The sequence below is a fragment of the Giraffa tippelskirchi genome, chromosome 9 (assembly GCF_054371585.1).
Source record: "Giraffa tippelskirchi isolate mGirTip1 chromosome 9, T2T-mGirTip1v1.2.pri, whole genome shotgun sequence".
In the NCBI taxonomy this organism is placed as follows: domain Eukaryota; kingdom Metazoa; phylum Chordata; class Mammalia; order Artiodactyla; family Giraffidae; genus Giraffa; species Giraffa tippelskirchi.
Window position 1 is genome coordinate 40,793,525 of NC_137283.1, and position 17,426 is coordinate 40,810,950.

Sequence of the window (17,426 nt, forward strand, 5' to 3'; positions counted from 1 at the left end):
TCCAAGATATTTTCAAGGAGTAGGTGGCATATCTAACCCAAACTGTGACGGATGAATATAGTTCAGTTGACATAATAAGAGAAGGGACTTTCCAAGGGAAATGCATAAGCAAAGGCATGGAAAATACCAAAGAATGAAGTATGTTTAAGTAGGAGTACGAGTGCTGGTATTGTCATTGTGGCATCCCACTCCAGTGTCCCATCGTATGTCCTCTGGATCCACCTCTGGTATCAGCTGCAGCTGCAGAGAGCAATTTGATGTCTTAGTTTCTAGAATCTAGCTTCCTCATCTACAAAATGGAGGATGAATATGCTACCTGTAGTGAAGAATTGATGTGAGACTTAATAAGAGAATGTCTGTGAAATGTGCTAAGAACAGCTACTTAAGAATAATTATTTCCCCCACACTCCCTCCAGAGTACATTTCCATTTCTTAGCTACTTCCATGTCTCTAGTATCTTGTTCTGCACCTCTAAGGCATTGACTGAATGTTAGTTGAATTAATTAATGAATCAGGAGGAAAATTTGAACAGAATACCTTGAAGTTGAGTCGTTATTAGTGATGCTGGGCTACAGAGTAGGACTGTTCATCTAAGTCACTAAAATGAAATAAAGATATTGGTTGTCATTGTGGAAGAGGTTTAGGTTTAGATTAAAACTTATTCTCTTTTAAGTCACCCAGAATGATGACAGAAAAGGAAAATTGTGATTCAGGTGCTAGAATTGCCCAGGTGGACGAAGAAATGTTCTAAAAAAGCAGTAGATGACAAATCAGTATAGACTAGACTTAAGGGAAAATAGTTTTTAATGGCTTAAAGTTTTAAAATGTCAGCATCAAATTCAAATGCATATAGACCATTCACCAGTCATATACTGGGTCATACAGTGTCTTATTATTATTTTTTTTAATGAAAAGCAAATTTTACCAAGTATGTTTTCTGACTACAGTGGGATTAAATTAAAAATCAATAGTAATGAAAAACATAGGGAAAAAAACTGTACTGTTTGGAAATTGAATAGCACATTTCTGAGTAATCCAAGATTCAAAGAAAAAAAATCATATGGAAATTAGAAAATATTTCAAACTGAATAAAAGTTCAATACAACATAATCAGAATTTGTGGCATGCAGCTACGATAATGCTTAGAGGAAAGCTTGTCATTTTAAATGCCTATATGAGAAAAGAGAAAGATCTGAAATTAATTATCTAACTTTCCATCCTAGGAAGCTAATGGGAAAAAAGAACAAATTAAACCCAAAATAAGTAGAAGGAAAGAAATCATAAAAATAAGATCAGGAAGCAGTAAAATTGATAAGAAAGAAAAGTTTTTCAAAGGCCAAAATTGTTTATTTTTAAAAAATGAGCTTGGTAAACCACAGCAGGATTGATTTACTTAAAATCAAGAGAAGCCACAAATTACCAGTGTCAGGAATGAGAGGGGATACCACGACAGATCCTACTGATCCTACAAAAAAGGAATTTATCTCAATAAAGTCAACAATCTTAAATGAAAATTGCAACTTACCAAAACTGAAACAAGAAAAATTGGAAATCTGAGTAGCTCTGTAAATCTATTAAATTGAAGTATAACCTTAATCTTCCTAGAAAGAAAACTTCAGGCACAGATGGTAAAGAATCTGCCTGCAATACAGGAGACCTGGGTTCGATTCCTGGGTTGGACAGTTCTCCTGTAGAAGGAAATGGCAACTCACTCCAGTATTCTTGCCTGGAGAATTCCATGGACAGGAGCCTGGCCAGCTACAGTCCATGGGGTTGCAAAGAGTCAGAAGCTACTGAGCAACTTAACATTAAAGAATACTTAGCAGCATTTTAAACAAATTTTTAGATAATAGAGGAGGAAACACTTTCCAAATCACTTTATGGAATTAAATTCTGTTATCAAAACCTGACATCAATATTTCAAGAAAATTATGTACCAGTGTTCCTCATGAACATAGGTGTAAAAATCCTCAACAGAAATGCTAGCACAATTGAAACTTACACCCAGAATATAAGGTTGGTTCCACATTTGAAAAGCAATCAGCATAATTCAGCATATAAGCAGAATAAAGGAGAAAGATAATAGGATCATTTGTCAATGCAGAAAAAAACATTTTACAAAATTCTACACCTTTTCATGATTTAAAAAGTCTCAAAAAACTAGAAATAGGAAGAAAACTTTCTCTGATAAAAGCAACCTACATCTAAAATCATATTTAGTAGAAACTTAGTGAACATTGTCTTCTTATGATCAAGAACAAGGCAAGATTTTCTACTCTCATCACTTCTGTTCTATATATTGTGGAGATCCTAACCAAGACAGTAATGCCAGAAAAAAATAAATAAAAGGTATGAAAATTGAAAAAAGCAAAAATTGAAATCCATATTTACCCTAGACTTGGTTGTGTATGTAGAAAATTCTCAGGGACCTAGCAAACAACTACTAAAACTCATGAGTGAATTAAGTAAGCTCGTAGGAAACAAGGTCTATATACAAAAATCAATGGTATTTCTATATACTAGTGGCAATCAACTGGTAAATGAAATTTTAAAATTCATTTTCCATCATGTCAAAAAACAAAATACTTAGGAATAAATTTAACAAAACATGTGCAAGACTTCTAAAATGAAAACTGTAAAGCATTGTGACCTGCCTCTTGAGAAACCTGTATGCAGTTCAGGAAGCAACAGTTAGAACTGGACATAGAACAACAGACAGGTTCCAAATAGGAAAAGGAGTATGTCAAGGCTGTATATTGTCACCCTGCTTATTTAACTTATATGCAGATTACATCATGAGAAACGCTGGGCTAGATGAACTACAAGATGGAACCAAGATTGCCAGGAGAAATATCAATAACCTCAGATACGCAGATGACACCACCCTTATGGCATAAAGCGAAGAAGAACTAAAGAGCCTCTTGATGAAAGTGAAAGAGGAGAGTGAAAAAGTTGGCTTAAAACTCAAAGCTCAACATTCAGAAAACTAAGATCATGGCATCTGGTCCCATCACTTCATGGCAAATAGATGGGGGAACAGTGGAAACAGTGGCAGACTTTATTTTGGTGGGGCTCCAAAATCACTGCAGATGTTGACTGCAGCCATGAAACTAAAAGATGCTTACTCCTTGGAAGGAAGGTTATGACCAACCTAGACAGCATATTAAAAAGCAGAGACATTACTTTGCCAACAAGGTCCATCTAGTCAAGGCTATCATTTTTCCAGTAGTCATGTATGGATGTGAGAGTTGGACTATAAAGAAAGCTGAGCACCAAAGAATTAATGTTTTTGAACTATGTTGTTAGAGAAGACTCTTGAGAGTCCCTTGGACTGCAAGGAATCCAACCAGTCCATCCTAAAGGAGATCAGTCCTGGGTGTTCATTGGAAGGACTGATGTTGAAGCTGAAACTCCAATACTTTGGCTACCTGATGCGAAGAACTGACTTGTTTGAAAAGACCCTGATGCTGGGAAAGATTAATGGCGGGAGGATAAGGGGATGACAGAGGATGAGATGGTTGGATGGCATCACTGACTCAATGGACATGAGTTTGAGTAGGCTCTGGGAGTTGGTGATGGACAGGGAGACCTGGGGTGCATCAGTCCATGGGGTCGCAAAGAATTGGAGACGACTGAACGACTGAACTGAACTGAACTGAAAGCATACAAATTAAACAAGGTCCAAATAAATGGAGAAAGATACCATGCAAGTAGATTGAAAGACTCAATATAGTTCTCCTTAAATTGATCAATAGATTCAACACAATCCAAGTTAAACTCTCAATAACTTTTCTTTTTTTAGCAGAAAATAAGAGGATCTTAAAATCTGTATGGAAAAGCAAGGGCCAAACAGATCTTAGACAAAACCAACTTAAAGAGTTTCTTTACCTAGTTTTAAGACTTACTGTGAATCTACAGTAATGAAAGCAGTGTGACATTGGTGTAAGAATGGGTAAATGAAGCAGATGGATTAATATAGAGTAAAGAGTCCAGAAATACACACACATACATATTTATAGTCAATTAAGTTTCAGCAAAGCACCAAGACATTTCAGTGAGTAAAGAAGTCTTTTTTTTTTAATTAGTGTATTTATCTATTTTTTAACTTTACAATATTGTATTTGTTTTGCCATACATTGACATGAATCCACCATGAGTGTACATGTGTTCCCCTTCCAGAACCCCCCTTTAATAAATGATGGTAGGACAGCTGGATAAACATACAGAAAGGAAAGAACCATACCCAGTACTTCACACAGTACAGAGAACTTGATGTGAGATGAATCGTAGGCTAAATGTAGAAACTAAAGCTATAAAGATGTGAAAGGAAACAGAAAAGTACTTTCGCAACTTTGGAATAGGTGAGGATTTTTTAAGACGGAAAGCACTGCTGTAAATAATGATCAACCGGACATCATGAAAATTAAAAACTTCTGCTAATTAAAACTCACCATTAAGCAATAAGCTAATCTAAAGTATATGTAAGTCTTCTGTGTTCTATTCTTGATACTTTTCTCTGACTTAGAGATTATTTCCAAATAAAAAGATACCTTTACAATAACATGCAAGAAAATACTGAGTTTATATATATATAAACACACAAACACATATACATAAATGAGATTGAACACTAAAATCTGTACATTTCAGTTACACAAATCTTACCCCAATAAGTAAAGAGACCATATCTGTTTATGATATCTATTCATCATGCATGGTAGAATGTTGACCCTCTTGTAGGCTCCTATTGTGCACAATACATTATTGTAAACTCCTTACCTTAGCATAAAGCCCCAGCATGATTTGGGCTATTATCTCTCCTTTCTATCTCACGTCTCTCTCTTACCTATTAAGTCCTAGCCCTGCTAACTTTACTGTCTGAAGTAGTTTATTTCTTGATATTTTCTAGTTCAGTCTCTTTTTTTGTCTCCTTCATTGCATTTGGGATAACTTGCATTTGTTTTGTCTCATTATACTTTTTTTAAACCTGCCTTTTCCACTAGACTAGAAGCTCTAGGAAGATAGAGATCTTGACTTTTTCACTGTTGTATTCCCCAATATATACCCAGAATGTTGCTTGGCTCCGGAATATTGGTTGAAAAAGGGAATCAATGAATGTTCCTATTGTTCCATCTGTTGATGAAGTTGGGAGTACACTCAGATAGTCCTCTGTTTGGAGTTTGGTCCATACCTCTTCAGATAAAAATGACATAGTCTTATTCCCAGTTTTTTAAGGAATCTCCACACTGTTCTCCACAGTGGCTGTACCAGTTTGCATTCCCACCAACAGTGTAAGAGGGTTCCCTTTTCTCCACACCCTCTCCAGCATTTATTGCTTGTAGACTTTTGGATAGCAGCCATTCTGACTGGTGTGAAATGGTACCTCATTGTGGTTTTGATTTGCATTTCTCTAATAATGAGTGATGTTGAGCATCTTTTCATGTGTTTGTTAGCCATCTGTATGTCTTCTTTGGAGAAATGTCTGTTTAGTTCTTTGGCCCATTTTTTGATTGGGTCGTTTATTTTTCTGGAATTGAGCTGCAGGAGTTGCTTGTATATTTTTGAGATTAATTGTTTGTCTGTTGCTTCGTTTGCTATTATTTTCTCCCATTCTGAAGGCTGTCTTTTCACCTTGCTTATAGTTTCCTTTGTTGTGCAAAAGCTTTTAATTTATATATATATATAATTTATATATATGACCCAGCAATCCCACTGCTGGGCATACACACCGAGGAAACCAGAATTGAAAGTGACGCGTGTACCCCAATGTTCATCGCAGCACTGTTTACAATAGCCAGGACATGGAAGCAACCTAGATGTCCATCAGCAGACAAATGGATAAGGAAGCTGTGGTACATATACACAATGGAATATTACTCAGCCATTAAAAAAAATACATTTGAACCGGTTCTACTGAGATGGATGAAACTGTAGCCCATTATACAGAGTGAAGTAAGCCAGAAAGAAAAACACCAATGCAGTATACTAATGCATATATATGGAATTTGAAAGATGGTAATGATAACCCTATATGTGAGACAGAATAAGAGACACAGATGTATAGAACAGTCTTATGGACTCTGAGGGAGAAGGTGAGGGTGGGACGTTCTGGGAGAATAGCATTGAAACGTGTATTATCATATGTGAAACAGAACACCATTCCATGTTCGATGCATGAGACAAATGCTCAGGGCTGGGGCAATGGGATGACCCAGAGGGATGGGATGGGGTGGGTGGTGGGAGGGGGGTCCAGGAAGGGGAACACATGTAAACCCATGGCTGATTCATGTCAATGTATGGCAAAAACTACTACAATATTGTAAAGTAATTAGCCCCCAACTAAAATAAATAAATTTATTAAAAAAAAAAAATGACATAGTCTTATCCTTACAAGCAAAGCAAACTTTAATAAAATAATGTCCCAAATAATATTTTGGTTGATGGCAGTCAAACATTTTGTTTGATTCAAGGGAATTTTTTGTTCTCATTTTCTTTGCAGAATTGCTCTATGTATAGACTTTCATTTCCTAATCAGTACTTGCTACTGAAGAGAGTTAATAGCAGCCCTTTTGACAATGCCTTACAAACATATTTGATCCTGAATCCTGTTATTAAAATGTTTGAGCACACTAAACATATGGATACATTTATTTATTTCAAATATATATAAACATTTTGCTGTACTGCTAAATATGTAATGAAAGTTACATAAATACGTTTTAAAAGGTTGGTATGAAAGGTAATCTAATATTTTTTGCCTCCCCTCCATGTGTTCCTCCCACTTTGAAGATAGTACCTTAGGGCTAATATTCTACATTTTCTTATCTCTGTAAGGGTAAAACCTCAGTAGTGTTAACACTTTTGCATTTTAAACCTTAACTCTGACAATGGCTTGAAAGGCTTTATTGCTTTTTAAATGAATTTATGCTATTGTTTAGTACAGGTAGGATAGAATTTTTAGGTCTGGGGAATATTCTGAAATCATGACTCCTAATATTTACTGTATCTATTTTAACATTGTTTAGTGATAGTTTTAATGAGATTAGAAAAGTGGGAAGGGGAGGCAAGGGATAGGTCTGGAAAAGCCTGTGTTGATTTACACTGTAGTTAATTACTCTATAAATATTGGTAGCAGTATATTTGAATGAAATGTCTCCTTGCGGAATTGCTAATTGTAGAAAATTAGCAGTTAGTGCACCCAGACAAAGTTGCTCAAAAATGGGGTAAATACCACTATTATTGGAGAATAAAAAGACAGTTTTTAAGGAAGCATCAATACTTCAGTATAGCACCTTGAGACAGGTTTGGGTATTTTAAGCCTGCTCTGTTACCTCTGAGACCTAAAAGAAGCAGAACATAAAAATGAGCCTCTATCAGTTTGAAGCAAACCTAATCTCTGTGATCATAGCTGTGGTCTAAATCTATTAAAGATGTTCAAATTCAGTGTCCTTGGTATCACTGTGGGTTGACCTGAGTAGTGAGCAATAAACTTGTGTATTATAATTCTGGCTCGAAGATATGTGCTTGGAAAGTGAAACCGACAGTCAGTGTTTTGTGTCTGTCTCTAAGCAGGCCAAGAGCCTATATAAAATGACAGGTGAATTTTTAGGAAAAGAAACCTATAATGTTTTCCTATTTAGTAGGTGACAGTATGTCCCAAGATAACACAAGCTTAAAGGGCTGGAACAAGCATGGTTATTAAAGGCTAGCAGTTTCTCAGTTCATACAAATTGAATTTTTTCATAGACTGGAAGACCAGTAATATAGGGTAGAGTACTGAAATAAATTAGCATATTAAGTGAATTTATATACTCAGGCATGTGAGCACTTTGAATTTAAGGAAGACATTTTATTACTTCTTCAAAGAAAAAGGCAGTTTTTAAATTCTGCATTTGATCTCCCTGTTGAAAAGGCCCTATATAATAGATTACATCATTTTGATGATTATCTGAAGAAGTGGTTATTATATTGATGGGAATCTTTTTCTTTCTCTCTCTTTTTTCAGAATTACTGATTTGAGGAACATAAAAAGAAGATTGTATTTATCAACAGTCCATAAGGAATTGTCTTCAACCCCTCTTCATGCAAAAATCCCACTCTTCATGATCAAGCGCAAAATTGTAAGTGTCACATGAATATTGCTTAAAATATTAAATTTATTTCAGTAAATATTAATTCTGGGCCTACTCTGTATATAAAGCATTTGTTAGGTTCCATGATTGTACTAAAAATAAATAGATGTATTCTCTTCCCTCCAGCGAAACAGCTTAAGATTTATGAGGTAGAAAAATACAATTGTTTGAATATCTAGAATATCACCAAAACTGTGATAGGAAGCACAGTAGAGAGAGATTGCGCTATTGGTACAGTGAAAGGGATGGAAATCCATCTGACTGCAGGATAAGAAAAGGTTTAACAATTGCACACATCTCACATGCTAGTAAAGAAATGCTCAAAATTCTCCAAGCCAGGCTTCAGCAGTATGTGAACCATTAACTTCCAGATGTCCAAGCTGGTTTTAGAAAAGGCAGAGGAACCAGAGATCAAATGGCCAACATCCGCTGGATCATCGAAAAAGCAAGAACGTTCCAGAAAAACATCTATTTCTGCTTTATTGACTATGCCAAAGCCTTTGACTGTGTGGATCACAATAAACTGTGGAAAATTCTGAAAGAGATGGGAATACCAGACCACCTGACCCGCCTCTTGAGAAACCTGTATGCAGGTCAGGAAGCAACAGTTAGAACTGGACATGAAACAACAGACTGCTTCCAAATAGGAAAAGGAGTACGTCAAGTCTGTATATTGTCACTCTGCTTATTTAACTTATGTGCAGAGTACATCATGAGAAACGCTGGGCTGAAAGAAGCACAAGCTGGAATCAAGATTGCCAGGAGAAATAGCAATAACCTCAGATATGTAGATGACACCACTCTTATGGCAGAAAGTGAAGAAGACCTAAAGAGCCTCTTGATGAAAGTGAAAGAGGAGAGGGAAAAAGTTGGCTTAAAGCTCAACATTCAGAAAACTAAGATCGTGGCATCTGGTCCCATCACTTCAAGGCAAATAGATGGGGAAACAGTGAAAACAGTGGCTGATTTATTTTGGGGAGCTTCAAAATCACTGCAGATGGTGACTGCAGCCATGAAATTAAAAGACGCTCACTCCTTGGAAGAAAGGTTATGACCAACCTAGACAGTATATTAAAATGCAGAGACATTACTTTGCCAACAAAGGTCCGTCTAGTCAAGGCTATGGCTTTTCCAGTTAGTCATGTATGGATGTGAGAGTTGGACCGTAAAGAAAACTGAGCGCCAAAGAATTGATGATTTTGAACTGTGGTGTTGGAGAAGACTCTTGAGAGTCCCTTGGACTGCAAGGAATCCAACCAGTCCATCCTAAAGGAGATCAGTCCTGGGTGTTCATTGGAAGGACTGATGTTGAAGCTGAAACTCCAATACTTTGGCCACCTCATGCGAAGAGCTGTCTCATCTGAAAAGACCTTGATGCTGTGAAAGATTGAGGGCAGGAGGAGAAGGGGACAACAGAGGAAGAGATGGTTGGATGGCATCACCGACTCAATGGACGTGAGTTTGAGTAAACTCCAGGAGTTGGTGATGGACAGGGAGGCCTGGCATGCTGCAGTTTATGGGGTCGCAAAGAGTTGGACACAACTGAGGACTCAACTGAACTGAGCTGAACATAAAGGAGATTGTTCTTGGCATGGACTTTGAAGGACTGTGTTAGTAGAATTTCAACAGGTAGAGATGAAAAACTGAGCATTTGTAGCATAAGTGAAAATGTGGAGGCTAGAAAGTGGTGCATATTTGGAGAACAGAGAATGATGCATCATTGTTGCCAGATTTCTTAAAGTAGCCTTAAGGAAACCTCAGTTCTGTAATCCAGCAGCCTGGTACAGGTTGGGAGATTTCTGTAACCTCTGCGACTTCAAGCAGCATAATGTATAAGTAGATAAGCAGCAGGTTACAGGCTAATAAGTTTCAGCCTGATATGATTGACTAGTCTTTTTCAAATGTCAGTCATTTCAGTACTACTCTCATGACTTTACCAGGTTTGGATACTAACTGTTCAAGTGTAAATAATACTTCCATTTTAAACCAACTCAACTTTTTTTTTTACTTAAATTTATTTTTTTTAAAAAGTTGTATCACACTTATGAATGGAAAACCAGTTTAACTTTCCAGAAATAGAAATTAACCATAACAATAAACATACTGAAAACAAACAGCATTTTAGAGTCTAGCTAAGTACTATTTCCTATTAAGAGTTCTGTCCTGAGGCCTACTCTTATATTAACAGGAGTTTATCAAGAGTTAGATACATGTTGAAGCATTTTCTTGGGCATGATTAGGACTGAAACAAAACTGATAGAAATTTTTATTCTGTGATCCATAGCCATTTAATGCCATGCCCATGGATAATCTAAAACCATTTCACATACAATGCATATTCCACTCTTTGGGAGCCACTTTAGAGAGAAAAGGAAGCTATTAAGCTTGGTTTGAAGAGGAACATACAGTCAGTTCTGTGCTTGGGAAGATTAATCTGGTAGTGACATTTGGAATGGCTTGGGGGGACTAAAAAGTACAGACGAAGAAATCATATACAGTACTCCAGATTGGGATTAATAAGGACTAGGTTAGCAGCAGCAGGAGGATTAGCAGGGTAGTAGCAGTAGAGGAGTGGATGTGAGATAACATCAGAAGCTTATGGTCCAATGAACTAAGACATATTTAAACAGAGCGGTTCTGTATAGTGCAGTACATGCTGTGTGAGCAGAACCCACAGTGACTGTGGAGCACCAGGGGAATGGTGAGAGAAGGGCTCCTAAAGAAGAGGATGCCTGAGCTGGGCCCTGAAGGATAAGAAGGCATTAACCAGCTGGAGTGGGGGTGGTATTCCTAGAAGAGAAAGAGTAGCAGTAAGAGTAGCTGCATGAGATGTGCAGGTAAGTCCAATAATCCAGTGTTGCTGAAGAGAGATCGGTAGGAAAGTAGTAAGGCTGGAGAGGAAAACTGGGCAACCTCCTGGTGGGCCTTGTGTTTACAGCCACAGATCCTGGACTTTTATCTCATAGGTGATAGGGAGCTACTGAAGGGCTTGCAGGAGGAGTGCCTGGTCAGATTTGCATTTTAGATAGACTGTCACTTTGGAGGATGGGTGGGAAGGATGAGACTGGAAGTCAGCAGGACCAGTTAGAAAGTCAATGCAATTGTAGCAAGAAGGTAAGCTCCATGAGAGCAGGGTTTTGTATCATTTGGTCAGTCTTGTATCCCCAGTGCCTGCAGCAGGACCTGACTCCTCCTAGACACTTGGAGATCCAGATGGTAAAGAATCTGCCTGCAGTGCAGGAGACCCAGGTTCAGTCCCTGAGTTGGGAAGATCCCCTGGAGAAGGGACTAGCGACCCACTCCAGGAATAGCAATCTGGAGAATTACATGGACAGAGGAACCTGGTAGTGATAGTCAATCGTGAATGATGTTGGATTTGTGATCTCCAAAGAAGAAGATTTATCTTTAGGACCAAGGACCAGGTTTGATCACTCAAGAGCTTTTGTGTAGAGGAGTTTTATTAAAGTATACAAAGGGATAGAGGAAGCTTCTGACATAGACATCAGAGAAGGACGGAGAGTGCCCTGGGCCTCACTAGTCTTAGCAAGGGAGCTATATACTTTTTCAGTTGATTATTACAGTAAATCAAAAGAATGTCTCAAGGTTGTAAAGGTCTTACCAGAATATACATTTTAAGATAACAGGATTAGTCAGAAGGTTCTTAAGAAGGAGAAACATGTCCTCAAGCAGGATACATTGTTGTTATATAATCATTGGTACAGAGTTTAAGGGAAAACACATCCTTGAGCAAAATGAGTTGTTTTGTTGTGCAATCATCAGCTCTGAGCTTAAAGAAAAAAACATTTCTCCTTTTCTTTTCCTTGAGAACTCCAGGCCCCTATCTCCCCCTTGAGAGCCCCAACCCCTCTCTCCTCCTCAGGGACCCCAGACTTCTTATCAACCTACCTAGGAATTGACTCTCCCAGTAGGCTGCAGTTCATGATGGCGCAAAGAGTTGGACACGACTGAGCAACTAAGACACACACAGAGACACTCAATAATTATAAAAATGGATGAATGAGTAGATGAATGATCTAGATAAAAGAAATGAGGTCCTGAAGTTGGAAAATAGAAATCAGAGTGTAGATGAGGAAGCACAGTTGAGAAATAACTATAGGTAATAGTTTTAATTGAAAATTAATTAGAAATGAAGAAGAAGGAAAAGTCAAGGATGATTCCTAGTTGACTTCCTATTTTGGATGACTGGCGACAGAATCAATACATAGAAATCCAGGAGAAAGAAGGTTAGAAAGGAAACATGGAAATGTTGGTAAAAGAGTCTGAAACATTCAGATTGAGAATTTGGGGTGATTTGGGGGCCACTTGATAAAAGTGAAAGAGGAGAGTGAAAAAGTTGGCCTAAAACTCAACATTCAGAAAACTAAGATCATGGCATCAAATCACATCACTTTATGGCAAACAGATGGGGAAACAGTGAGAGACTTTATTTTTAGGGGCTCCAAAATCACTATAGATGGTGACTGCAGCCATGAAATTAAAAAATGTTTGCTTGTTGGAAAAAAAGCTATGACCAATCTAGACAGCATATTGAAAAGCAGAGACGTTACTTTGCCGACAAAGGTCCGTCTACTCAAGGCTATGGTTATTCCAGTGTTCATGTATGGATGTGGGAGTTGGACTATAAAGAAAGCTGAGCGCCAAAGAATTGACACTTTTGAACTGTGGTGTTCGAGAAGACTCTTGAGAGTCCCTTGAACTGCAAGGAGATCCAGCTAGTCCATCCTAGAGGAAATCAGTCCTGAATATTCATTGGAAGGGCTTCCCTGGTGTTTCAGACAGTAAAGTGTCTGCCTACAATGCAGGAGACCTGGGTTCAATCCCTGAGTTGGGAAGATCCTCTGGAGAAGGAAATGGCAAGTCACTCCAGTATTCTTGCCTGGAAAATCCCATGGATGGAGGATCGTGGTAGGCTGCAGTCCATGGGGTCACAGAGAGTCGGACACGACTTAGCGACTTTACTTTCATACATTGGAAGGACTGATGCTGAAGCTGAAACTCCAGTACTTTGGCCACCTGATATGAAAAACTGACTCATTGGAAAAGACCCTGATGCTGGGAAAAATTGAAGGCAGGAGGAGAAGAGGACAACAAAGAATGAGATGGTTGCATGGCATCACTGAGTTGATGGACATGAGTTTGAGTAAGCTCCGGGAGTTGACGATGAACAAGGAAGCCTGGCATGCTGCAGTCCATGGGGTCGCAGAGAGTCAGACACTACTGAGTGACTGAACTGAACTGAACTCAGCATACAAGTGGAACTTAGAATCATGAGAATGGATGAAATTGCCTGCAAAGAGAGTAGAGAATGGCAGCAGCAATAAAAGAGGCTAGAGGAGGAAATGCAAGGACTTGTCCAGGAAAAGGGACGGGCAAAGGAAGAAGAGTGCATGAAGGAGGCAGGGCAACAATGAGAAAGTGATGTGAAGTATGAAGCAGAGTAAAGTGTGTAAAAACCAACAAAGTTTTGCTAAGAGAAAGTCAGGATGTGAAAATATTTGGGAATGTGGCTATCAAGAGGACATAAGTAACTTCATTAACAAGTTTTGATGTATGAATCAGTGCAGTGGGCTGAGCAAATGGAAGATGGAGACATGGGAGCATCCTGACCATTGTTTTTAGTAGGCAAATCCACTGGGCTTGATGCTAAAGTGGATATAAATAGGGAAGCGGGAGGAATCAAAAACAACTGAGGTTTTGAGTTTGGGAAATCTTGGAGACTGAACCCAGTAACACATAGAGCTGGACTGTGGAATACATTGATGGTTTCTGTTTATAGGAGAATTATTTTAATTCATTGTATATTAAAGATTCATAAATACAAAAGATTAAATGCAAATACTTCAGTTATTAAGGTTAAATTATTTAAGACATTAAGGAAATGCTTTAGTGCAGATAATCACAATGGTGTGATCGCTCACCTAGAGCCAGACATCCTGGAATGTGAAGTCAAGTGGGCCTTAGAAAGCATCACTACGAACAAAGCTAGTGGAGGTGATGGAATTCCAGTTGAGCTATTTCAAATCCTCAAAGGTGATGCTGTGAAAGTGCTGCACTCGATATGCCAGCAAATTTGGAAAACTCAGCAGTGGCCACAGGACTGGAAGAGGTCAGTTTTCATTCCAATCCCAAAGAAAGGCAATGCCAAAGAATGCTCAAACTACCGCACAATTGCACTCATCTCACATGCTAGTAAAGTAATGCTCAAAATTCTCCAAGCCAGGCTTCAGCAACACGTGAACCGTGAACTTCCAGATGTTCAAGCTGGTTTTAGAAAAGGCAGAGGAACCAAAGATCAAATGGCCAATATCCGCTGGATCATCGAAAAAGCAAGAGAGTTCCAGAAAAACATCTATTTCTGCTTTATTGACTATGCCAAAGCCTTTGACTGTGTGGATCACAATAAACTGTGGAAAATTCTGAAAGAGATGGGAATACCAGACCATCTGACCTGTCTCTTGAGAAACCTGTATGCAGGTCAGGAAGCAACAGTTAGAACTGGACATGGAACAACAGACTAGTTCCAAATAGGAAAAGGAGTACATCAAGGCTGTATATTGTCACCCTGCTTATTTAACTTATATGCAGAGTACATCATGAGAAATGCTGGGCTGGAAGAAACACAAGCTGGAATCAAGATTGCCAGGAGGAATATCAATAACCTCAGATATGCGGATGACGCCACCCTTATAGCAGAAAGTGAAGAAGAACTAAAGAGCCTCTTCATGAAGGTGAAAAAGGAGAGTGAAAAAGTTGGCTTAAAGCTCAACGTTCAGAAAACTAAGATCATGGCATCCGGTCCCATCACTTCATGGGAAATAGATGGGGAAACAGTGGAAACAGTGTCAGACTTTATTTTTTTTGGCTCCAGAATCACTGCTGATGGTGACTGCAGCCATGAAATTAAAACACGCTTACTCCTTGGAAGGAAGGTTATGGCCAACCTAGATAGCATATTTAAAAGCAGAGACATTACTTTGCCAAAAAAAAGTCCGTCTAGTCAAGGCTATGGTTTTTCCAGTGGTCATGTATGGATATGAGAGTTGGACGGTGAAGAAAGCTGAGCGCCGCAGAATTGATGCTTTTGAACTGTGGTGTTGGAGAAGACTCTTGAGAGTCCCTTGGACTACAAGGAGATCCAATCAATCCATCCTGAAAGAGATTAATCCTGGGTGTTCATTGGAAGGTCTGATGTTGAAGCTGAAACTCCAATACTTTGGCCACCTCATGCGAAGAGCTGACTCACTGGAAAAGACCCTAATGCTGGGAAGGATTGGGTGCAGGAGGAGAAGGGACGACAGAGGATGAGATGCTTGGATGGCATAACCGACTCGATGGACATGGGTTTGGGTAGACTCCGGGAGATGGTGATGGACAGAGAGGCCTGGCGTGCTGCAATTCATGGGGTCGCAAAGAGTCGGACACGACTGAGCAACTGAACTGAACTGAACTTAGTGCGTTACAAATGAAATTATATTATTGTCTTATATTTGGGTATGATTTCCTTATTCATCTAAGATTGTTTAGAGTTCAGTGTTAGGTAGTTTCTAAGAGTTAAATCACATGTAAGACCCATACATTATTCTATGTGTGGTTAATAAACCAGGATTGTCATTACCTTGCTTTTGTGACTTCAGTCACCCTTGTCAATTAACTAACTGAAGTTTCTGAATATTGTTTTGAAATCTGAACCAGTCGTTCTGTACATAATTATAATCTACACACATAGGCCAAACTTTAGATAAGGATTTTATCAACTATTTGCTCTTTAGGTGCTACTTCTTCCAGGAAGCCCTCCATGGTTTAGCCTCTGTTGACTAGACATTTTTGGGTACAGTTATCATCATTACCATCCACAGATTCATAATTCTCATAACACTTATTCACCCAGCACTTTAATTCCATCTTTACTAGTCTGTCTCCCCCTTTAGACTGTCAGCATGTCTCATTTGGCTTTTATCCCTAGTCCTTACGTGTGTAGAACATATTATGTGCTTAGTAACTGTTGAACAATGGACAAGTCCTAATATGCCTACCAACTTGGGACATAAAGTAATGAGTTTATCATGGACAAATTGTATAAGCTTTCTAATGTGCTTACTTGTTCTATAAACGTCCAGGAGTATTCAAGCAACTATTAAGAAACTCTATTCTAAAAGTTTATTTCATTTTTCCTCATTCCCCCCCTCCACCCCATCCAGGAGATGCTACAGCAGTAGAGGATGTTTCCTTTCCACTACTAACATAGTCTGTTCCAAATGAGTCCTTATTGAATCAAAACTGATTTATGTTTTAAGGGAAATTTCCACAGAGAGCAGTAAGGTGACATAGAGCATTCCATTCATTCAAAATGCCATGACTAGGGTTCTCCTTGGCATTGTGTGATATTGTCCCCAGTTCTTTTTTTGCCAAAGCACTTTTCACTTCTTTCTGCTTTTAAAGAGCCATAGATATTTTGTTGATAAACTTCAAAATACAGTATTTTAAAAGCATTCCAGCTAACATTTTAAATCAGGCAATTTCACATAAAATTTCTGACCTCTTTTGAAAAAAAATTGAGACATTAACTGACTCTGCTTTCTTGAACATCAGGAAGTCAGAGCTGAGTGGCAACTGCACACTTTTAATGGAGCTTTAAGTTCTCCTATGAAGTTGAATCTTCTCCATTGATAAGAAGGTGGATAGAGTCAGAGCTTTTCTGCTTCACTCATTTAAGTGACCTACCTGGCCCCTCTCAACTATAGTTTGCAACCCCTGATTTTGAGGAAACTGCTAAATGGTCCACTTTGCCTTGGTTCCTTAGCTAAAGCCTTCACATAACCAGAGGCAGCAAATAGAGTTGATATTTTTATAGCCAAACCAACATGAATATTTATTTAGAGGCTACTTAATGTTCTAGTTACTGTAGAATGTTCACCCTATCTAATAAAAAAATTTATTTTTCATGTTATTCTTAATTATGATGGATTCATCTGAACATTTAGCTTATAACACTTTATACTTTTAATTTAGGTTTTCAATGACAAGAGCAGTTTTAAAAGTTAATAACCATCCTATTAAACAGTGGAGGTAACCACTTAGTCAGGACTCACTGAAATCAATCTTACTTCTTCTTTAATATAATTTCAATTAGTTGGTGATGGTATCAGATGAACATCAATGTCTTGCCACCAAAGTATGTATTAACGTACAGTGAATTTAATTCTATTTGAATAGGAAGTCTGGGGATGAGATACTGCTGAAAATGAATCTTTCATTGGAGATACAACAAAGTAG

The 17,426-nt window shown here is 38.2% G+C and overlaps 1 protein-coding gene across 42 annotated transcripts in view; it reads left to right on the forward strand.

The window, feature by feature from the left end:
* CFAP20DC (CFAP20 domain containing) overlaps nt 1-17,426 on the forward strand; it is a 282,051-nt gene that overhangs the window by 79,168 nt on the left and 185,457 nt on the right. For all 42 annotated transcript variants that reach the window (XR_014063942.1, XR_014063947.1, XR_014063945.1 and 39 more), the window contains one exon: nt 8,006-8,120. Coding sequence is in view for 33 of the 42 variants with exons in the window: in XM_081524564.1 (XP_081380690.1) it covers nt 8,006-8,120 (115 nt within the window). In the remaining 9 variants the exon portion in view is untranslated. The remainder of the gene's footprint in view (nt 1-8,005; nt 8,121-17,426) is intronic.